The 23,670-nt window shown below is 43.2% G+C and overlaps 2 protein-coding genes across 4 annotated transcripts in view; both read left to right on the forward strand.

The window, feature by feature from the left end:
- Positions 1-1,026: 1,026 nt before the first annotated feature.
- zfyve21 (zinc finger, FYVE domain containing 21) lies at positions 1,027-7,532 on the forward strand. 3 transcript variants are annotated; one of them, XM_053434602.1, is made up of 8 exons: positions 1,027-1,163; positions 2,923-2,973; positions 3,738-3,906; positions 4,651-4,726; positions 4,896-4,987; positions 5,284-5,337; positions 6,084-6,214; positions 6,621-7,532. In XM_053434602.1, exons 1-8 carry the CDS (start codon positions 1,038-1,040, stop codon positions 6,654-6,656), a joined length of 735 nt encoding a protein of 244 aa, XP_053290577.1. In that variant the 5' UTR covers positions 1,027-1,037; the 3' UTR covers positions 6,657-7,532. The 3 variants fall into 3 exon arrangements, with proteins under 3 accessions (XP_053290577.1, XP_053290578.1, XP_053290579.1); XM_053434604.1 differs by lacking the exon at positions 1,027-1,163 and adding an exon at positions 1,191-2,744; XM_053434603.1 differs by lacking the exon at positions 5,284-5,337.
- Positions 7,533-11,245: 3,713 nt separating this feature from the next.
- Positions 11,246-23,670, forward strand: part of LOC128450988 (transcription factor IIIB 90 kDa subunit) — a 44,592-nt gene continuing 32,167 nt past the window's right edge. The window contains exons 1-4 of the mRNA XM_053434757.1: positions 11,246-11,354; positions 13,616-13,696; positions 18,311-18,484; positions 20,413-20,444. Of these exons, the coding sequence (XP_053290732.1) occupies positions 11,246-11,354; positions 13,616-13,696; positions 18,311-18,484; positions 20,413-20,444 (396 nt within the window). The remainder of the gene's footprint in view (positions 11,355-13,615; positions 13,697-18,310; positions 18,485-20,412; positions 20,445-23,670) is intronic.

Here is a 23,670-nt window from a genome sequence, read left to right on the forward strand (position 1 = left end):
GCTTGTGTTTCCTCACTGCTGCTCCCCCGCTCACATGTAGCGTGTAGCATGTAGCGTGTGCTGATGACCTGCACATGGCAACATGAAGTAAACATAGTGAGACTTTACGTTTGAACACATTTCATCATAATATCTGCACCTGGGTAGTTTTATGAGTTTCTGTGATTGTGAGGATTTTTTAAACAGAAACAAATGATTGTTAATTTAAATGAATTGGAAGAAAAAACTTTAGTCAAATTAAAGAATGTGAATTGATTTTATTTCATCTTCACACTTAACACTGCCCCCTGCTGGACATGACGAGCCTCTGTTCATGTTTGATACAGTCAGTTGATTATAATTTTAAAAAATATCAGTTTTTTTTTGTGAAAAAATAAACACAACTCATATAAGTATAGTGGATTGAAAGTATTGAGTAATATAGAGTAAAAATACTCAGAAAAGTTGAGTAAATTTTTCTCAAGTGAAAATATTTATCTGAAGCCTTGAAAACCACATTGAAGCAAATGTTTTGAATACATATGTAAATGTATTTATTTTAATTACAATTTTTATATTGTAATGTTTATATTATATACTACTACCTTATATTATACTATATTTAATTATTATACTACATTATATTATATTACATTATATAATATATCATTATTATATGATATATGATATTATATTATACAATAGTACATTATTTTGTATTATATCATATGATATTATAGTATGTTTCATTATATTATTTTGTATTGTATTATATAATACTAAAGTATGTTATTATATTTGATCATATTATAGTACATTACATCTATATTTTATTTCAATATATTTTACCTTATTTCTTTCTGAATGATTTTTTCCTGCACCTTTGTTTATTTATTAATTTATTTTTCATTGTTGTAAAAACCAAAACCCTCCACTCGGCCCACCGCACCACGTGACTCGATCTCTGCGCTGCGGTTGGTCGCTGCTCCCGTCACTCAGGGAGGAGGGGGCGTGTCGGCACGGTAGTAGCTGGGCGGGGACTCGAGCGCAGAAGGAAAATGTCCGCGGTGCCTGACGGGAAGAAGCTGGTTCGCAGCCCCAGCGGCCTGCGCATGGTCCCGGAGAACGGAGCCTTCACGTGCCCGTTCTCCCTGGACGAGCCGCGCTGGGTGCCCGACAAAGAGGTGAGGAACACGGGGGGGGATCAGCAGCGACACGGAACAGCCGCCGGAGCTCCGAGAAGCTAGCTTAATGCACTGCGCGCTTCCGCTCCACTCCTTCACAATAAAACGTCCCAACAGTAGCAGCAGGAGAAGACAGGGTTTAACACGTATTTTTATCGTCTCTGGCACTTTAACTTTAATATCGTAAAAATTATTCGTTGATCTTACGCGCTCTCACTTCCTCCCATTGAGTTGAAATTAAGCCAGAATCATTTGCGTACGTGCGCCGCCATCTTGTCCCAGTGACGTCGGGAGGAGCCAGAATCTGTGTGTTGACCTGCTGCAACAAGGCCCCGCCCACACACTCGTCTGACCAATCACACGCCAGTCTCTGCTGTCAATCAGGACGTTTTTATACTTATCAGGAACGTGAACAAACATCGTTGTGATAAGAAGTTGCTAACGTTACAGAAACCATCAACCTTTCAGTTCGGTCCATGTCTCATCTGTTAACATGGAGGAGGAGAGATTAATGACCTGTACTGCAGCCAGCCACCAGGGGGCAATCCAGAGGTTTTGGCTTCAGCTTTGTGAGCTGTAGTGTCGACTTACGTATTTATTCAGCTGTGCACTAAATTATAAACAAAACTACTGACGTGAGACACTTTTATGTTTCTGTGAAAATATCGTTGATGTGAAAAACTTCAAATCTTTCATTTTGATTTTCTTCACAAATTCTTGGAACAAAACACTGAAGGACACATTGAAATGTTTCCTTTCTATTTGTCTCAATAATATCCTCAAATATAAAAATGCTCTATAAATTATTATTATTGTTATTATATTAAGTATCAAATCATATTCAAGTCTCTTTACTTCCTGAAAAGTTAAGATATTTTCTATCTATTATCAGCATGTCTTTAGTGAGAGGACCTTTATTTTGTTGGCTGTGTGAACATCCGGTCCGCGCGGCTCTGTGTCAGTATCTCGGCCTCTGAGCTGCAGAGAAACAATGAAGACTGACGGAGCGTCACTAACCAGCTGGTTTAACAACACACACACACACAGGTTAACACACACACACACTGGTTAACACACACAAACTGGTTAACCAGCACGTTAAACAACACAAACACTGGTTTACACGCTAGTTAACGTGTTTAACTAGTTGTCAGACGCAGTTTATCTTCGTTGGATCGATAACGTGATGTTGTTCAGTGTGTTCGCTCACAGCTGAGCTCTGCTCGATGCTAACTGTGTGTGTCTGTGTGTGTGGAGGGTGTGTGTGCGTCTGTGTAGGGTGTGTACGGTGTTTGAGTGTGTGCTGTGTTGTTTGTGTGCTATGTGTGTACGTCCGGTGTGTGTGTGTGTATGGTTTGTATGCATGTGTTTGATTGTTTGTGTGCGTTGTGTTGTGTGTGTGTTTGTTTCTCTGTGTTTGTGTGTATGGTTTGTGTGCGTTGTGTTGTGTGTGTGTTTGTTTCTCTGTGTTGTGTGTCACAGTCTAATCTCAGTTAATCATTTATTCTCTAACAGGATCAATCTGGTGTTTGTCATTAAAGTGAATCTGCTTCAACTCTTCAATGTGTTTTTTAAAATAAAGTAAATCACAGTAATGTTTATTTTTAAATCACATTTATTAACGAGCTGAACTTGATCATATTGTCCTGAAAGTTTTTACTTTGTGTTTCTTCTGTTTTTCCACTTTTACAAACTGTTGAATGTGCTCAGCTCAGCATGTTGTGTAACTTCCTGTTTGTGTCCTCTCTCCGTCCTCCAGTGTGCGAGGTGTATGCAGTGTGACACCAAGTTCGACTTCATCAGAAGAAAGGTCCGCCCCCCCCCCCCCCCCCCACACGAGTCTCACACTCTTCTTGACTCTGCACAACAACACACACAAGTTTTACTGAACAATACAAAACTTTTATTTTGTCTTTGAAACCTGAAATAATGATTTTCCCCTCCACTCGTCTTCTGCTCATTTATTTTGTTATGAAAACTCATCTCAGGCTCCGAGGTGACGTCTGCTCGTTTCCCTGATTCACCAGCAAAGGTTTAAAAAAATATACAAACAGTTTAAAAATACAAATTACAGAACAGATTCATGAAATTAACGTGATTTAGTGAAGACACAAAAAAACTGCAGTTTTCAGATTAAAGAAAATCACTCATATAATTATACATTTATTTAATGCAGCCTTTCAAGAAACCAAAAGATTTATAATATGTTTTATATATTACATACATTAGGATTAGGAGACACAAACACTGCAACACAACAAATAACACAAGAGTAGTTAAAAAGAGTTTATCTTGATATTTTTCCTATAATACAATACAATAATTCATTCATTTATTTCCCTCTTGGATTATTAAAATGCAAATCAAGTGTAAAGAAGTTAAACTAACGCCTCAGTCGTCGTCCTGATGCAGCTCAGTGTTTCTCTTCTGATGCACCAACAACACAACTTATTGTTACACATTCCGTTGATTGTGTTTATACAGGTTTAACTTTGATTTTAGCAGCAAACTGAAACATAATAAGTGTAAAGTTGAGACCGACACAGTGAGGTTGACGTGTGCTTCGTCCTGCAGCATCACTGCCGGCGCTGCGGCCGCTGCTTCTGTGATAAGTGCTGCAGCAGGAAGGTGGCGCTGCCCCGCATGTGCTTCGTGGACCCGGTGCGACAGTGTGCTGAGTGCAGCCTGGTGTCGCAGAAGGAGATGGAGTTCTTCGACAAGCAGCTCAAAGTTCTCCTGGGAGGTGAGGAGGTCAAACTGCTACACGTGTTCTCTGTTTGTTATTTGTGCCAAAACCACAGGCAGAGTTTTTTATTTAAATATTTACAGTTGAAAGTACAAGAAGTTGATTCCAGTAAACAACAGGAAGTTGTGGTTTCATGAGGTCGTCCGTCTCTGAGGATCAAAAGTTCACTGCAGCGAGTGAATATTAATATTTTGATGTCACTTCCTGTTTAATGTGGAGTTAAATGATATCAGTTAAAGAAAAGGTCATGAAGCTGCCACTCGCTGGTTTGACCCACACACACGTCACATGACTCAGAGCACAGGAAGCAGAAATACAATAGAAATGATCTCTGTGATAATCGGTAAGAGCTCCTCCTCCTCCTCCTCCTCCTCCTCCTCCTCCTCCTCCTGCTCTGATAATCTGTTACGCTGTTGTTGAGTGTGTGTCAGTGTGTAGCTATAAATACACAACAGATCCATCAGCAGCCTGGAGCTGCAGGCGGATGAGGGCCTGTGATGTGAAGCCTCGTGATTTATTGATGATGGATTTATCAATATCTGATGAAGAGGAAAAGTTGACAAAATATTGAAAAATTCATATAAATATTTACTTTGTTTCTATTTTTCCTTAAACGTTTGATACTTTGGGAAGTGTAGGAAATACAATTAGCTGATGAATCCTCTGATCGTCTTCATGTCAGGGTGAAGTTTGCAGAGTCGACTTCATCGTTTCTCTCTTTGTCGTGTTTTCTGTTTCCAGGAGGAACTTTCCTCGTGACTCAGGGGACGTCAGAGAAGTCTGAGACGATGACGTGTCGCCTCTCCAACAACCACAGGTGAATCTCCATCTTTAGTTTCTATCATCTGAATAAGATGCTGTGATGCAAACAGCCAATCAGATCCCACGCAGCTCCTCTGGATCAGTCCTGAAGAGCGTCCAGAAGGTGGTGGCGTTCTGAAAGCAGCTCCAGAGTCAGATTTGTGTGTCTCTGATCCGAACGTCAGGTATCTGTTCCTGGACGGTGAAAGCCACTTCGAGGTGGAGATGTCCCGGATGTCCACCATGCAGATCCTGACTGACGGGACGAGTCCAGGAGGTGAGACTGATCCTGAACCAGGGAACTAAACCAGAACAATGAGTTTAAATCAAACTTTCACTGCACGTTGCTGATTGGTTCAAACGTCTGTTAGACTTTTATAACGTAAAGAAGCTCTTTCCACTGTGTAGATGAAAACTCAGAGCTGCTCTCCTCCTGTAATGATCGTGATGTTCTTCTTCTTTTAACGGATCCACTAACAAACTGCTGATTTTCCTCTTGAACACTGAAACACTAACGATTTCTCCTCGGCTGCTTTGACTCTGACGATGTGACTCTTCCTCCTCTGGACTCAGAGAATGACATTCACACTTACACCAGTCTGCTGGACAGTCACTGTGTATCTGAAGGTTAGCTGTGGTGCACCCCCCCCCCCCCCCCCCGTCTTGTCAGCCCGTCCGTTCATTTCTCCACATCTGGATTCATCTGTGTTCACATCTGTCTGCATGAAGCTGTCATCTGCTCCGTCTGCAAGTCAATGACAAAAAGCCTAAACCGATAATTTCAGTTTTGTCTGATTAATGGTGCAAAACCAAAAAATACTAAAATAAAAACCTGCATAACGGAGATTTCACATCAGTAAATAAACAGAATCATCTCGAAGAAGAATCACAAACCAAACAACTGTTGCTTTTGAGAAACTCTTATTTTGACAGTTTGCATGTCGTCTTCTGTTTCCTGCCTCGTGCGTCTGTGTCTCATCTTGTTTTAATTTTGTGTTTCATCGTTGTTATTGCATTTGTGTGTTTGTGCATGAATCTGTTTAAAGGGTTTGTGGTTGGTTCAGTTGAGGCTGAGCTGATGTGTGAAGAACCACTGAAAGGTCATCATATAACCTGCAGCTCAACTGAAACAGTTTTTTTTCTGTTGGTTTTTTTAAACAGAAGTTTAATAATATTCAGTTTGATATGATAAAAGAAAAAAGGCTTAAACATATAAACAAATTCAACATTTTGTTCGTTTGTTGCATGAAAAAATACCAAATCGACAAATAACTGACTTTCAGCTCTAGAATAATGTTAATGAAAAGGAGGCTCACAGATTGTTAAGTCTCTATGTGTGTGTGTGTGTGTCTGTGCGTGTCTGTGCTGTGCAGGAGGGACGTCTCGGGCCAGCGGCATGCTGCTCCACTACAAGCCGATGGGCTCCCAGGACTCCCAGCAGCTCCGCATGGAGGCAGCGGACGACAAGAAGGTGGCCGCGCTGTGGTTAGCTGCAATGCACAAGGTAAAGTTAGTTAGTTAGTGAGTTAGTTAGTTAATTAGCTAGTTAATTCGATAATTTGTTAGTTTGTTAGTTAGTATGTTGGACCCCAATGGCAAAAACAAACTCTGTATTTGTAAATATGAGACGTAGTTTACGAACATTGTAAAAGTACCAACCCGACCTGTCCTCTGTCGCCCCCTTCAGGCCAGAGATTAGATTTGTTCCCTCACAAACTGTCAGGATTATATTTAATTCCACGTGTTCCTCGTTCTCCTGAGTGACAGCAGCTCTTCATCTTACTGTCGTTCTCCCACAATAAAAACATGATCATAAGATCGTTGAAAATTATGGTTTCTACGTTTTAAAATCAGGTGTATGATCAATAAATCTCACGTTGTATTCTTACGTTATATTATAAATCTTGCAGGCGGCCAAGCTGCTGTACGAAGCTCGGGACCAGTGACGTGCAGCGCGCCTGCGGGTCGCACCACCCAGCACACACCCAAGTGTTCTGTCCCCGTCTCACCGGGGGTTCGATATCTTTTGGATTTGTATCAACGCCGGTTCTGCTTCTGCTTCTCCGTCTGATTCCTCCTCGGTTCTTATTATCATGCTAATCTTTTCGACAGAGACATGTTGATAGAGAAAAAACAAACTGTATTACCTCTTTGACCAGTGCATCATGTTTACCACACGTAGGCTGATTGTTCTACATTTAGCGTTATGATTTATGATTTATGATTTCGTGCTTTGCCCGGTCTGGAACAGGAGATTCTTCTATGGGACTTTCCTGGTTTAATACAAATGAAGTAACACATGAATCAGGGGAATCGCAGCATTAACGTTTCAACTGAAAAGTGTAGTCACTACTTTCTTTTTCCAAGTTAAACTTTGACGTCTTATTATTTCATAAATCCGTCTCTCACCACGTCAGAGAGTTGTTTCACTTTATATGCTGCTGTTTATTATAATGTGTGTGTGAAGGAGGATTTGATTTCCTGGTGGAAGTGATGAGACACTTCCTGGATCCCTGTGGAGACGTTTTGGGTTCTTCTTTATTTTTTGCTTAAGGGACCTTCAGCAGATCTTCCAGATTACACCTGGTCGCCCGCAGGTTAAAGGACAGATCCACCTTAAATCCCTTTAATGAGGAGAGGAGAGCAGCCAAGTGTGACAGGACTTACAGCACATACAGGAAGTCGTGAAAGGCATTCTGGGAAATGTAGTTTACAAAAGGACGTCACAGATTCATTCACTTTCTATAAGAGCGACGTCAGGCGGTGGATCTTTCCTTTAATCGTCCGTTATAGATTTAGATTATTAAAATGTTCCGGTGACACGTTAATGTTTTCAGTTTCTTTTCTTTCTGCTCCAAGTATTAACAGATTAAAATCTGGAGGAAGCGACGGATTCTTCACAGATTCTAGTGAAACACAGTTGATGCTTTAAATGTAGTTTCACGTATTGGAAGTTTTGTACGAGCTATTTTTGTTTAATATTCCTACTTTAACACAAGTTGTGTTCGTACTTATGTAATTTTTTAATCTGAAGTATGACGATAGTTTTTGTAAAACTTGTATACAGCTCTTCCTTTTCTCCCTGTTCACATTTTTGTCCTCGTCATCGTGCAGAGACGTCAAACCACCGGTCACGTGTGGTCGAGTCGGAAGGTTTGCGAGCTCGACAGGTTGTTAGTTTGTGCTTCCGAGGAAATATTAAAAACAGAAACTTAGTCCTGACTCAGATGGTGAAAGTGTAAATTCAATTTTAAACCAGAGCAAGAAGGAGTTTACTTTTGTGCTGCAGCTTTCTGTGTTTCTGAGAATCAGATTCCAACTTCCTGTCGTCGATATTTAAGGTTCAACGTTCACAGATCGATTCCCTGACGTTTGTTATCTCGCTCACTTCAAGTTCCCTCGTGAAGTTCTGAAGAAAAAGATTTGAATCACAGTTTGAACACGTGTTTCTGTAACATTCATAACCTCGAAAATACATTTGAGCTTTAACATGAAGGGAAATTGTGGATTTAACAGATTCATTCGAGATGATGCAAGATTGTAGATTAACTTGAGTGTTTGGACACAACTCCGTTTTTGGCTCAGGAGATTTTACTGTTAATAAACTTTATTGACAGTGAACATGATGACAAACAAACTCCCCCTGCTGAGGAAGACCATGAGGTGCAGTGGAAATCTGCTCAGTGGACTTTGAGGTTAATTCACAACCGGGCACGACCTTAGATCTGATCCTACCCCCAGTGGAAAGTGTAAAATGATAAATGTACAGTTTTGCTTCAGCCGCTGACACTTGGTGCTTTGAGTAATCTTCAGTTTTTTTTAAAGTCTTCCCTTCCTGTCTGAGCTTGAAGACTCTTGCAGCTCCGACCGGTTTGTCGACATTCGTGTCACACGGAGTGAAACTGCCTCCTCCTCCTCCTCCTCCTCCTCCTCCTCCTCCTCCTCCACTTTGTACCGTAAAGTTTATTTTTATATGCTGCTCACCTAAGAATTGAAATCACGAGTTGTTTGGTTCGAGGCTCCAGATCAGAGACGGAGGAGAAGATTGAGAGGATCTGGGGAAACAGTCGGGGGTTCGATGTCGATTCTCTTCCATTAAAAACTTCTGTTTGCTTGTGGAGATTATTATCTGCACAGTTTCTGTTGTAAGTTTGCATCACCTGTGAAATCACCACGTTCGTGTTGCCCCCCCCCCCCCCCCCCCCCCCTGACCTCTGCCCTTCTCATCCCACGTCTGGTTTTATTCTTCTGAAAAAGCTTCACTTCACCTCCTGTTGGTTTATTCTGTTGAGAATAAAAAGAAGTGTTTATACGTCTGTGGTGTTTTGTGTCATTTGGATGAAGGAGAGAGAGAAACACGGATTCACAGCTTCACACTTTAACTCATCAGCTGATCCTCGTGACAATCACTGACCCACAAACCAGGTCAACTGACAATGAACACAACGTTGATTTAAAAAAAACTATAATAGACAAATTAAAAACAGATAGAAAAGATAAATACAAGAAGAAATACAACTGGATAAATGGATAATATTAACAGATGGATAAAAAATAACATAAAAACGCATGTTGTCTATCTTCATCTAATCAAACAGTTTTATTATTTAAATCAATTAACACTGACGTTATATATAAAAAGTAATTATAACAAATTAGTGGAACTTAAACACACTGAATGAAACAAAGATATTATTTTATCCGATCAATCAATTGCACTTTATTAGTGAAGCACTTTCACACAGGTCAGTTCAAAGTGCTTCACTGTTATCTCAATAAACTAAATTAACATTTTAATGTATACGTTAAAGTATTTTATTTCAATTTTTATTTTATATATATTTTATTTCATTTTTATTTTATATATATTTTATTTCATTTTAGTTAATTTATTTCTTATTTTAATTTTATTTCATTAATTTAATTTTAGTCTCTAAACCAGGTCCGTTAGACTTCACTGTCACTGTGAGACGTACCATTAAAGGAAGGGGGGGATCTTTTCCGATTTGAACGATTATTAATTCGACTTTAAGATTATTATTTTTTCCTCTAACACTCATCATTAAACTATAACTCATTTCTACGTCACTATTTCAAACTCAAACCCCAGTCACGTGCTTTATTTTAATCTGTCGGTAGACACCGCCCCCCCCTACCACCCCCCTCCTCTGAGCCGAGGTGGTATGGTCCGTGTCCCCGGCAGCAGAGCACATGTGTGTGTTGATCTGAGGTTTGTGCTATTTTATATGTGCAGCAGACACACACACACAGACACACACACTGAGGAACACACCAAACACAGTACAACTTATGAACGGATATTATAACTTATTAAAACCCAGTAAACCCAGTTCCCGGAGGAACCATCGAGACTCTGGACTTCAGCTGAAGTGTCAACGTGTCTGCTGCTGTTCCACTGAAGGTACGTGCACCATGTGTGTGTCTGTGTGAGTCTGTGCGTGTGTGAGAGTGTGTGTGTGTGTTTGTGTCAGATTGTTTTAATTCAAACGCTCCTCAGCACAGGTTGTAGTTCCGGGTCAGAGTCTCAGTGAGTGTTAGCTGCTCCGTTAGCTTCGATCAGCTGTTAGCGGCTAACGGCTCACGACACACACACACACACACACACACACACACACAACATGTTGGTTCAGTGAAGCAGAAGAAGAAGAAGAAGAAGAAGCAGAAGAAGAAGAAGAGAGTTCCGGTCTGTGCCTGACTCCATGTTAACACACGGGACAGGACACGATGAGTTTAACAACCGCTGTCCCTGCTCATCACTGCCACGTAGCTAACACCGGTGAAGATCTGCTCAATCACTGCAGCACGATGAGGCTCATCAGTGATGGAAGTCATCAATAACATGAGGACGATGAAAGTCATCAGTGATGTGATGTGATGATGATGATGAGTCATCAATGACATGAGGATGATGAAACGAGTTGAAACTCATCAATGACATAAGTTTCATCATGTTATTGATAAGTTTCATAGAATTGCATCATCCTCTTCATCAATGACAAGATGAAGAGGATGAAACTCGTCAGTGACATGATGAAGAGGATGAAGGGGCGTGACCCTGATCAATGACACAAGGATGAAGATTCAGTGATTGAAGAAGTTTAATCTAAATGTAAACTCTCCCACGACCAAGTTAAAATAATAATTTAGTGTTGTATAACCATATAACACTAAATTATTGTTTTAAAATCTCATTTATTAGAAGATTTATTAAATCCTCATGAATCACCTGGTGTTTCAAACAGAGAAGATGAGTTTCAACCAGTCTGTTGTTAAATCTTCAGTTTAAAGGTTTGTTGATCAATGAAAAGTTCCAAAGTCATAAGGCCTTGAATTCCTCACAAAAGAAAAGTGTGAGTTTGTTTTACACCGATTCTTTTGTGTGATTTGTTCTCACGCCGTCTTTTTTCCCATCAGGCTTTGCGGCCGGCCGAGCGGCGCCATGAGCCCCCGGGTGTGTCCGAGCTGCGGCTCCTCGGACGTGGACGTGGACCAGGCCCGAGGAGACGCCGTGTGCATGGGCTGCGGCACGGTGCTGGAGGACAACATCATCGTGTCCGAGGTGCAGTTCGTGGAGTCGGGCGGGGGGGGCTCCTCGGCCGTCGGCCAGTTCGTCTCCTCAGAATGTGAGAACCACCGAAAACACATAGAGATCAAAAACTGTTTGTTAATGGAGCTCGTTTCAAATCAGATGAGAAAATGTTTCAAAGGGCAAAAGAAAAACATGATAAAACAACAAATCAAACACAACACGTCTCCGTTCTGCTCGTTCACTGTGCAAATTAATATCTAATAATCAGCAGCAGCTTATGAATACAAGAGTTTCACCTCATTCTCAAAGTCTTATTAAAACTGTGACATCGTCCTCGTTCAGGAACAGAGAGGCTCTTGGGTAATAGTTTCCTCTGAGTCGTGTGAGCGTTGGGCCTCAGCTGCTTTTCTCTGTAACATTTACCTTCAGTTTATCTTTGACCTTTGACCCAAACATCGACTTCTGTCCGACCTTATTTTCTGTGGTGCAGTTCCTCTGTCTGTCCTTTAGAGGGTGCTGTTGAAGTACGCTGCAGAAACACAATTGTTTCTAAAAAATAAACAACCTGCACGTTCTCTCCTGTTACATTTAATAACCTGTTAAACATGAACTCACCTGTGATCAGGAGTAAAGTTCAGACGATTTACATCTAATACCAAACAACACAAGGAAAAACAAAAGCCCTTGAAACTAGGGATGCACCGATTTATCGGCCGAACATCGGTAGCGGCCGATATTCGCCTCGTTTACTGATATCGGCTTATCGGTAATAAACTTGACTTTCACCGATATCATTGGCCGATGTTCATGTTTGTGGTAAAACCGCTGGGCACGTGCCGCGGCTGGGGGAGCAGTCGCTCCGTCGCCCTCCTCTCCGCCGGAGGCTCAGTGTGCGGCACCGGGAGGTCCTCATCCGGTGGTGCCTAATGGCGTCAATGGTGCGGGGGCTTTTCCGCGGGGCGGTGTCCATCGCCGGCGCGGAAGGCGGGCCGTTGGAGGGGACCGGGTACGGCGGTCGGCGGCGGCCACTCTGGACGCGTGTCGGGCCCTTCTTGCGGATCACCTCAGCTACGGCGACCGCTAGGGGAACCCTCCGGCTGGCGCCTAGCAGCTGACTGAGAACTGGTGCAGACCAGGGGAATCCGACTGTTTAATTAAAACAAGCATCGTGAAGGGCCACGGTGGGTGTTGACGCGATGTGATTTCTGCCCGACACTCAAAACAGGTCAAACTGAGGAGGGCTTGTTAAGTTATCTGGACTCACGCAGTGTAACTTGGTGTAAAAAGTATGAGCGTAGCGTCTGTTTAAGTACTTTATTCTCATGTGCACCGGCTCTATTCATCCGTCTCATGCACAGGTAACAAGGGAACTGACAACATACGTCATACACACAGAAGCCGTAACACATCTAATAAACTGGCAATACTGCTACCGTAAATCAATGAGAAGAGCATTCTCTATAATGATACTTTAACAGGGCTGTTTTAGACAGGGTAAAAAGGTGCTGTTTTAAATTATCCTTGTGGTATTTTGACCAAAATATGTTACAGACATTTCATTAAGATCCCAAGGAACCGTTTCAACTTGCGGTAAAATGGGTATAATACGTCTCTGTTAAATAAAGTTTAGTTAAATCAAAGATTGTTTCATAAATCTGATTCAATTTGTGCTCATTAAAAGATAAGAGTGATGAAGGGCTGACATTTTTTTAAATAGTGCTTTTAAATAATGATTTAATTATTTTTCTGGCACAAAAGGGTGAACGAATAACAACAAAAAGAAAATAAACAAATATCGGTATCGGCTATCGGCTATCGGCCAGATTGTTATTTTAAATATCGGTATCGGTATCGGCCAAGAATTTCCATATCGGTGCATCCCTACTTGAAACATTATCGGCTTCATAAACAAATTCTCTTCATAGTCAAATCGTCATTGTGTGAAAAATATAAGTCTAAAATCAAAAAAATTGTGTTTGACATGATGAAAAAACCTGCTTCACAAAGTTGTGTGATTTGAAAGAGCAGTGAAATGTTCTTCTTCTAAATATATGTGAGTTTTGTTAGTTCAATTCTAAAATGTCACTTTGGCAACTGGGACATTTAAGTGTTTTCTTTACGTTCCATTGAGTTAACAGTTGATGGATAAGAAAAATACTTCCTGCATTTATTTGCCAAATTACTGGATAATGATTTTTTTTTTATTTTTGCAGCCCTAAGAGCCAAAATAACTCATTCTTATAACAACAAAGTTATTAAGTTCTCTCATATTAAAGCTGTTTTCTTTGGAAGATGTTGGGAAATTGTCTCTGAGTGATTCACAACAACATGAACATCTCTCCTCTGTGTTTTCAGCTGAAAACCGGATTCCGGCCTTTGGAGAATCTCACATCGCAGGAATCGGGCGAGCGTCTCGAGCGCAGACGCTGCAGAAAGGTGAGTGACCAGCAGATGGCGCCACACTCCTGTTGTTGGACGCCATGATGGAGGTTTTCTGGTTGGAGGAATCAGGTCGTCTGGAAGTTTAGTCTCTTTTCTTGTTCTTTGTGTTGAGTTGTTGTATCAGGATCATGATTTGTGTGTGTGTGTGTAGGTTATAAACACACTTGTGATGCCGATAAGATGAAGTGACTCATTGAAGTGTTTTTATTTCCTCCAGAGAGAATTTATCGATCAGTATTTCCCTGCATTCACGTGAGTGTCTGTGATCCTCTTGATTCAGAACTAAACTTCCTGTGTACTGACAGTCTGTGGCTTCATGTTTTCAAGTTGTGCGTCTGATTCTTATGAAGCTAATAGGGGTCAAAAGGTCAACGAGGCCTCACCAGCGTGTGTTTACCTCCTTGGACCTGACGTCTCAACTCTGCCTTCAGGGAACTTCTCCACATTTTGACCAAGTTGAAGAAGAACTGCTTGTTTCTGTGTCTCTGTGTCTCTTGTGTCCCTGTGTCTCTGACTCTGTGTGTTTCTGTGTCTCTTTGTCTCTGTGCTGACGTGGGCCTGTGTCGATGAGACGTCATGTGATCGGAGGCGGACGCACACAGAGCAGACGCACACAGAGCAGACGCACACAGAGCAGACGCACACAGAGCAGACGCACACAGAGCAGACGCACATGTGTAAACAAACCAGAAACATGGCAACCGAGGGAAGCAAACCACGTTAGACACTTTAACACAAACAAGGCTCGTTGATTACAAATGAAAACATGTAATGATGGAAGCTCTCCTACGTGTAGATTTGATCTTTAGACGTTTTAACAGACGTGTTCAAACAGGATCTGATGTGGTTCAGTGAAATGTTCCAGACGACAGAAAGAATCTTCTGCCAAACATAACTCCACCAAGACGCAGCTGCAGACCAACAACTGCAGGAGCATCTGATAGAAAACATGTCTCACACATGGAGCTGGAGTAGTTCACAGCGACTGATGGAGGAGCTCTGTAGATATTTATCTGTCAGGGTCAGAGACTCTTTTTAAAAGCTTCCATCTCGTAGGAACTGGAAAGAGCAGCTGAGACGCTCTGTTGTCGCTGGTTCGACCAAATCTATGTTTTTATTAGATTCAGAAAGCAAAGGGTCGATTTAACCCTCGCCTACGACTTGAGAAGGTTTTCATCTTGGATTAATAACTGATCATTTCCCCCAATTAATCATTTAGTTCATAAAATGCTGAGAAGAAAACCCTCAGAATTCCTCATTAAGAGAAAGAAACAGCAGCAAATGTTCTGTCTTTTTAATTCACAAATATCTGAGATGATGAATCGATAAAACTGGAGCAGCTCCTGATGAGAGATGCCCCTCTCAGCCTCTATGGGGGGGTTTCAGTATCTGTCCCAGTTGATTCACTGTTTCCCTCCGGCTCTCCTCTCGGGCCCCTGGTGGGGTGGGGGGGGGGGGGACCCCTGAAGGGCCCTGTGGGTGTCCCCAGACCTGACGCCCTTTCCTCTTTCATCTCCACTATTCTGTCCATTTAATAAAACACGTCAGCAACTTGTAGCAGAAGACAAACGTCTCCACTGAGTCACTGAGCTGTCGGGCTGCAGCAGACGTGTGTGTCTGTGTGTGTGTGTGCGTGTGTGTGTGAGAGAGAATTCCTAAAATATCAAACAGCTCCTTTAATTCAGTGCAGACGTGTTTGTGTGTTTTTGTCTGTTGTGGAACTGGAGAATTCACATCTTGTGTGTTTGTTTTATGTCTTTTGGGAGATTTATGGTCGTCTGTGAGTCTGCAGACATCCCTTCTTCTTCTTCTTCTTCTTCTTCTTCTTCTTCTTCTTCCTCTTCCTCCTCTTCTTGTTCTTCTTGTTCTTCCTTTCTCGTACTCTTCAAACTTTCCCCAGCGGCCGTCTGCCACCTCCTCCTCCTCCTCCTCTGTCTCACCGCTGTCTGATTCATGTCTGGTCGTGCAGACCCCCCCCCCCCCCCCCCCCTCTCCCTGTGTTTGTGTGTGTGTCTGTATTGTGTCACCGGTCCCTCGTGTGTCGGCCCACAACTCGCCGCAGTGCAGGCGGGGACTGGAATTTCAATATGACTTTAAAAGCTGCTGAAGGTGGATTACTGTGTGAAACACTTGGTCTGAACAAAGTGGAGCTGCAGTCAGAAACTGTCTTATTCCTTTAAATGTCGACGTATTGATACTTTGATTAAAATCAATTAACAATCAATTAAATGTGTCTGATGTGAAACTCGATGTTGCTCATTAGAGTTTAATTAACTGTAAGTTGAGTTGATTGGTTCCTTCGCTTCTTCTTCATGTTCCTGTAACTTGCTGAAGACTCTTCACAGACGACAGGAAGATAAAACAATTTGTTTTCATTTTGTATAAAGTTTAGAAAGTTTCTAAGTTGCTTCAGATTAGATGGTGTAATCGTAAATGACTTGATTCTTCAGTTTCCACTTGAATCTATTTGATCACTATCGGCCTGTCGTCACTCATCAGCAGCTGTTTTAAATCCATGTGAAGCTTCTTCTTCATTGGCCCAGTTCTTATTCATGAAGATATTATGAATTTTATTTAATTACAAGCACCTATGAGAGAATCTGTCGTGTGTCGTGGTTTGAGCTGAAGAGTCATTTAAAGTGCAGGAAGGTTTTATTTCTATATCTTCTTTTTTTAAAACCTGAGACGCTCCTGATTACCGCTGCAGCTCGAGTCTCTGTCCCTCTCATCATCTCCTTCTGACTCTCAGCTCCTGTTTCCAATTTCTATATCGACAAAAGTTGTAGTTTCCATCGGTCTCCTGCTGTTTGTCAGAGTTTTATTTTTGAGTTTATGAAGGAATGTGCTGCTCGTCCTCTGTTGTTCAGGCGAAGCTGCAACAAGAAGAGAAACTGAGGAAAATACAGATTCTTCATATGATTCACACCAGGAAGTTGGATTTCACTGCTGAAGAAGCTGTTCACATAAAGCAGGAGGGATGATAGAGATTCAGGAGACAGAGGAGCAGACGTGGTTTAGGATAAAGGGGTGTGTGTGTCTGTGTGTGTCTGCGAGTGTGTGTGTTGGTGTCAGATGTGTGTAAAAACTGAGCAGAAGGCTGGATGATACTCGATGAGCTCAGAGTTGTTCACATTCCCAGACATCACACTCAGTTCAGTGGGTCACACACATCTGGCTTTGTGTGTTTGTTTGTGTGTAGTTTGTGTGTGTGTGTGTGTGTGTGTGTGTGCAGGTCATGAACTCTGGGCACGCACAATACAACACACACAATACAACACACACCCTGCAGCTCTGTGGCAGTTAATTATAAACTCTTTTGTCTTGAGTCTCCACCTGCTGCTACATCTGAACTGGCTTGTGCATTGTGTGTGTCTCTGTGTGTGTGTCTGTGTGTGTGTGTGTTAGTAACAGAGGATGGTGCACACATGCCGTTGTGCCATTGCGTGTAACGACGCAGTTATGCAGTTGCACACGTGTGTAATGGAACCCTTGTGCATGTCTCCAGGCGTGTGTGTCACGACATGCCTCAGACTTGTGTGTGCACACGGTGATGTTGTGTAGTTACTCTCCTGTAGTTTCTGGTTTGTTTACACCAGGTTGTGTTCGATGGTTTCTCTGTGGTCAGATGAACGGATCCTTAGGTTCCTGTTACAACTTGTCATGGCTGCAACTTGTCAGAACTTATTGTTTTTCATTAAGTGTGTGTGACGCACAGATGTGTGAACACACAAGTAGAGCCAGATCTTTGTGAATCTGAACAACCACAACATCTGTTCAACGTAGTAGATGAATTAAAACCAGTTAAATACACGTGTGAGTGACGTGGTCAAAATCCTGTTATTAGGTGACGTCACATCGTATAATTAATAAAGTAAAGAATGTTGAGTGGAAATATCTGAAGCTGAAGTTTGAAAGGTTTCCAGGTGTGTTCCTGTTTTCTCTGAACTTCACAGACGTTGTAAGAAACGTGTCTGATGATGAACCTGGAGCTGAAGGGATCTGAACACAACAAGTTCTAAAGTTTAAATATCTCTTCTTGTTCCATAAATCGTCTCAAATAAACTTGAAACATTAACCGATGAATCCGTTTGCTGATCAATCAGTTTGTGTTAGTTTAAAATGAAAAAGAAATCCCTCCGGACCTTAAGGGAGAGTTCGGCAGGTTTGTTACATGTGCACTTTGTTCTATGAAATAATAAAAAGATCCACTTGAACAAACTGAAGCATTACACTTCATAAAATGTTAAAATATCTTTTGTGTTCAAGTGAATCAACACGTTTGTGTCTCATTTGTTGTTATTAAATTCTTGAATAGAAACAACAACATAAAGCTGATCTCTGAATATCAGCATCAACTATTGAAAAACCAGTATATGTTGGACTTGTGTTTAAACCAGTTTAATTCTTACTGGTATGAAATGGACCCAATGTGAACATCTGTGTTTCTGTTGGGACCCCATGAGACACAACATCAAAACACAAGCGTCTTGTTTCTTATTACAAGAAACTAAAAATAACACTAAAGGGAAAATAAAAAGTAAAACCAAATGTCAGTCATCTGGATGAACTGAAACGTCTGTGTGTGCTTGTGTGTGTCTCTCTCTCCAGCCCGGCTACACATCAACACTCTGGGTCACCAGCTGAAGATGAACCAGCACTGCCTGGACACGGCCTTCAACTTCTACCGGATGGCGCTCACCAAACATCTGACCAACGGGCGCAAGTGTGGCCACGTCATCGCCGCCTGCCTCTACCTGGTGTGCCGCACGGAGGGAACCCCCCGTATCCTTCCTGGTGATGGGCAAAATGAAACCGTGAAATGTTTCTGTCATAGAAAACATTGTGTCTCTACTTCCTCCCTCTGCGATGACATCCCATCTGCTTATATGGAGGAGGCAGGGTTTATCAGCTGTACTGCAGCCGGCCACTAGAGGGCGATTGGGACTCTTTGGCTTCACTTCTGCCGAGGGACGCCATGTTGTCCACCTGTGATGTGTCTGATGAAACGTTGTTAGAGGAGAACTGATCGAAAACAACACGCCGTTATGAACACGCCTTTTCCTGACTGCAGTCCTTTTCAGAATAAAAGGACTTTAAGGTCGATCCTTGTTTCCCAGGGCGGCTCGGTGTTGTTGTCGTGCTCTGTGTTGTTGTCGTGCTCTGTGTTGTTGTCGTGCTCGGTGTTGTTGTCGTGCTCGGTGTTGTTGTTGTCGTGCTCGGTGTTGTTGTTGTCGTGCTCGCTGTGCGGTTGGTTTGCTCCTGACTCACTTCTCCTCCGAGCTTGACGGTTATGTAACGGCGGCACAGGACGGACTGGAGAGGTTCAACTAATGAAGGAGGGACGAGGAGGGTGTAATGCTTCCTGCTGCATTGTTTACAGGGCTGTGTGTGTGTGTCTGTGTTTGTGTGTGTGTGTGTGTGTCGGTACAGGCCTGTCTGTTTGTTCACGTTGGGGCGCAGTGAGTCCTGGGTAAAAATAGCTCTGCTCACTTCCTCCTCCTCCGCTGGGTGAGAATCAGGACGAGGCCGAGTGAGAAGGAAACGTTCATCTCCTCTGGACTTTGATTTAAAGGGCCGGACTAAACCATCTGTCCCCGGCTACAGAGAACTGATCCATCTCCTTCTCTCTGACCTTGACCACCCCCCCTCTTCCTCAGTGTTTCCACCGTTCTCTCTGCTTCCTGCCTCTGTTTGTTTAGATCAGAACCATCAGTTAGAGTCGATAGCCATCTTCTGGGTCACGACATGTTCCTTTTCTCGCCCTCGAAGCCAGGAGAAGGCTTCTGTTGGAAATCTGTGAAACCGCCTCTTTAATCTCTCGCTCGCACGTTGGCTAAAGAAACGTTCATGGCTTTTTCACGATGGCTCCTCACACCATACACCAGATGTTAGACACTGGCTGCAGAGATGGAGCCTCAGGAGCATGAGTTAGTTACTGATGTTTGTGGATAAACTCTGACTCACAGTCGATGTTCTGGTTCATCTCAAAACTGAGAGAACCACTGAAACGTGTCGGTGCACGACCGGAAGACAAATGAATCACAAAAGACAAAGTTAGTCTGAACTCTCTCTCTGCTTCAAACCAGTAGAAACCTCCTCAGACTCAAAGTTCTGTCTCCATCAGGGTCAGGATCCGTCTCCTGGTGTTTAAGTCTTGTGTTGCACCAACAAAAGATTGTCGTTACTTCTTTTCACGGACCCAGATGTTTTGTTTGTTTTCCCTGATTTAAGGCGCTCGTCTCTAATCTCCAGACGGCGTGCGCTGGGATTATCTTTTTCCATTTCACCCGCGCTGCTGCTGCTGCTAATTCCATTGTGAGGCCTTTTCAGAGGAGCCCGGCTAATCCGCCCGGACAGCCGGCCTGGAGACCGGTGCACCTGCCGCCAGGGACACCAGAGTGGAGCCGGCTGGATGGAGAGGCCGGAGGCCGGGGAGGTGTGTGTGTCTGTGTGCGTGTGTGTGTGTGAGTGTGAGAGGTCAAGGCGAGGGCAGCGGCGGCCTTGCAGTATATTTGGACGAGTCGTGGTCAGAGGTGACGGTTCAGTGATCAGCTGCCGGAGCTCAACATGAGTCACTGGTTTGTTTCTCCACTGGTTTTTACAGCGCCTGGCGTTTGATTGGCTGTGATGTCATCAAACCTCTGAATCAGGACAGATGAGTCTTTAACTGTGATTCTTTCATTTCAGTTTCCTTAACCCGTTGTTCTCAGACATGCTTCTGGATCTCAGCGATCTGCTGCAGGTACGTGTCATCGTCACTTTCATACAAAAACCTGTCCTGAACTAAACCTCCATCTTGAATAAACAAACTGAGGCACTTCCTAAAGCGAGTGATGAGCTTCAGAAGACGTGTTGGAGTGTTTGAACCTCCCCACCAACGTTTTGTTTCACAGTTACACACATTCACGACTGAGTTGTGTCCTTAACACGTCACTTTGTCCCAGAATCAGCCTTCAACTGTCAATTCCCTTCAAAACTGAGAAATGAAGCAAATGTGGTGCGAACGTTCTTTTAATTTCCAAGTGAAACTTTATTTTTGTCCAATCAAGAGTCCAAACCTGTGAATATTCTGTGGAAGACAAACCGGGGAAACCAGAACTTTTCCGTCAAATCGATAAATTAATTATTGCAAATTAAAGTCTCTAAACTTCCAAACTAGAAGAAACTTCCAGCGGCTTTTAAATCATTTATTTCTCCTCCTCACTTTGATGTGTTTTGATGTCCACCGTGCTGTAACCGCCACTTAGGTCCCCGCTCTACCTCCCATAATGCATCTCTGCATAACTACTTGCCCCTGCAGTCCTCTGGCTTTCAGACCCATGTAATTAAACCTGAGTGTGTGTCTGTGTGTGTGTGTGTGCACATATGTATAAATTTAGAAACCCCTCCATTTGTCTGCATGTTTAATTCACGGTGAGTCGGGGGTGTGGTGGGACATTTCTCGGAGTCACAGCTGGTCAGGGGCTTTTATTTTTATGCGCCCAGCTGCCCGGGAGGAGCCGGCAGCCCCCCCCCCCGCCCCCCCCCCTGTCCACACCCCGGCATGTGGAGGCTGGGCGTGGATCTGAAGTGGATTTGAGGTGGGGTGGGGGGGGTGGGGGGGCTGCCGGGTTATTAATGCCTCACATTGACGTGGTTGTGGCTCGGTGATATTCCACCAATCTATTTTTTCACGTGTCCACACCCAGAGCTTCTCACTTTGTGTGGATGAATCAATAACTGACTTTACATTTATCAGCTGTTTTACATGTTGACCACGTCTGATTCATTATGAATTCATCACTCTGGAGTTTCCTCTGGAAGCTGAGCAGGTTGCATCACCAAAGACCATTTTCCTCTGATTTAAAAGATCCAATAACCTCAGAGATCATCTCCAGTGTGAAGGGATTGAAGCAGAATTCTCTCCCGTGTCCAGAGCGGCTGTAAATCCACCAAACTCTTCAGCTTCTAACGGTTTCCTGCTGGAAATCAGAGATGAACTCTGGTTTTCATCTGATCTACAGTTCAGCTTCACTCTTCAACCTGCTGGTGCTGATTCTGACACGTTCTCCCTGTGACGAGTCCGTTGGTCATCAACACGATGGTGAAGCTGTAAAACGCTGAGTCATGTTTGAGTCACAGAATTCTCTCCACCAGCTGTTTGTGTGAAGACCTGTTGACATCAGACGTGTGGTTCTGTAGAAAGTGAATTAAATCCGAGCCGCCCTCTTGTTATCGTCTCCTCCTCCACCTGTTGGGACTCGACTGGGAAGGATCTCGGATCCACTCAGCGTTTTCCCAGTTGACCCTCGACCTGGAAAGTTTCACTTAGCTCTGAGGAGGAGAAGGAGATCCTCTCTTCTCCTCCGCTTCCCCCTTTCATCTCAGCGGGAGATCAAAGAGCTGCGACTGATTTTAATTTGCAGACGTGAGCTCAGTGTTTCTCTCACTCGCTCTCAAGTATCAGCTTTAGACCAAAGAGGAAAAGTTTAAAGGAAGAACTCAAGCTACCAGAGTCTTGACTTTCAAACATGATGATTCAAATAACTTTAAAAATCAATCAAGCTTTTCCTTTGATTATATAGAAATGTTGATTTTTAAATGCTGCAGTTGAAGACAGTAAAGAAGAAGTGAACTCCCTCATTCTAGTTTTATTTGTGCAGCCGTTGAACTGAGTAGCTCCACTTGTTCCTCCTCCTCCTCCTCCTCCACTGTCCCTTTACTGGAATCCTCTTCCCAGAATAGCAGAGGAGCATCTGCGCTCTGGTCCGACTCCAGAGGGGGCTGAGAGCGAGAGTCCGTCTGTCTGCCCCCCCCCCCCCCCCCCCCCCCCCCCCGGAGGTCTGGAGCATCCCTCTGAAGGAATGACAGGGATCTGACCCGAGTTCACGACCCGATCCTCCAGCTCTCGCTGCCGTCTGCTTCAGATTTCAGCTCCGCGCCCACAGGAGCTTCACTCTGGGCCGTGGTGCTGTTAATCTGTGGTGATGATAGATGTACGGCCCTGTGGCTTTGTTCGTCATCAGGTCCTTTCAGAGAGGGCAGGGGGGGGGGGGGGGACCAGGGGATGACAGACTTTACTGCCGGGCCTTCTGGAGGTGCTGTGGGTAGAAGACAATGAAACATCTGTGATGGGAGTTTCCAGAGCGATAACCCCGCTGACACGTTGGTGCTCATCCACCATCGAACTCCACCCTGACCCAATGACACATCCTCCAGTGGAGCAGGTCCCCATGTTCCTGCTCAGACTGGTTTAACTGCTCGGGGGGGGGGGCACCTCATCAGATCCTTAACCAGAGAGTCAGGGAACTAGTTTGAGTGATTCTGTCCAACTTATCGTGACCACGAGGACAAAATCATTATTATTTGGCCAGAAAATACCAAAATGCCCGATTGATTTGTCATGAGACCTTAATACTCCAACTGATTATTACCACTGATGCAAAGTAATCTATGTTTTCTATAACAGGAACTTTATTTGTACTTTTCTCCTCTTGTTTTGTTCTTTAAACTAAACAAACCAAACTTCTCCAACAGTGTGAACACAAGCAGTCGGGCTGGAGCTTTGTAAAAATCGATTACAGTTACAACTGAAATCATAAATTGGTTCCAGAGCGGATTTTGTATTCTGGCGGTGACAGAAACGTGGTCTGAGCCACAGATACTTTTATTAGAGTTTAACCGACACCTGAAAACAACAGATCTATTAATCTCACATATTGAAGGAAAATTAGCTGCAGCCCTCGGGTGGATTATGTAACCTGACACAACTGTATTATTACATAACCTGATAGTGTTTTGGTCTCTAACGCACCAGTCGACCTCCTTCCTGTTAAAACTGATGCTCTGTATGATGCTCTGTATTTCTCCACGTGGCTTTGAGAGTGTGGCGACTCCTGAATTCTTCAAACTGACTTGGGATCTGCTGAATCACGAAGTTATAACGTCTCCTCTCTTGTGTTATAACCTCCACCGAGGACACCATGCTG

This window comes from Pleuronectes platessa, chromosome 11 (assembly GCF_947347685.1).
Source record: "Pleuronectes platessa chromosome 11, fPlePla1.1, whole genome shotgun sequence".
Lineage (NCBI taxonomy): Eukaryota > Metazoa > Chordata > Actinopteri > Pleuronectiformes > Pleuronectidae > Pleuronectes > Pleuronectes platessa.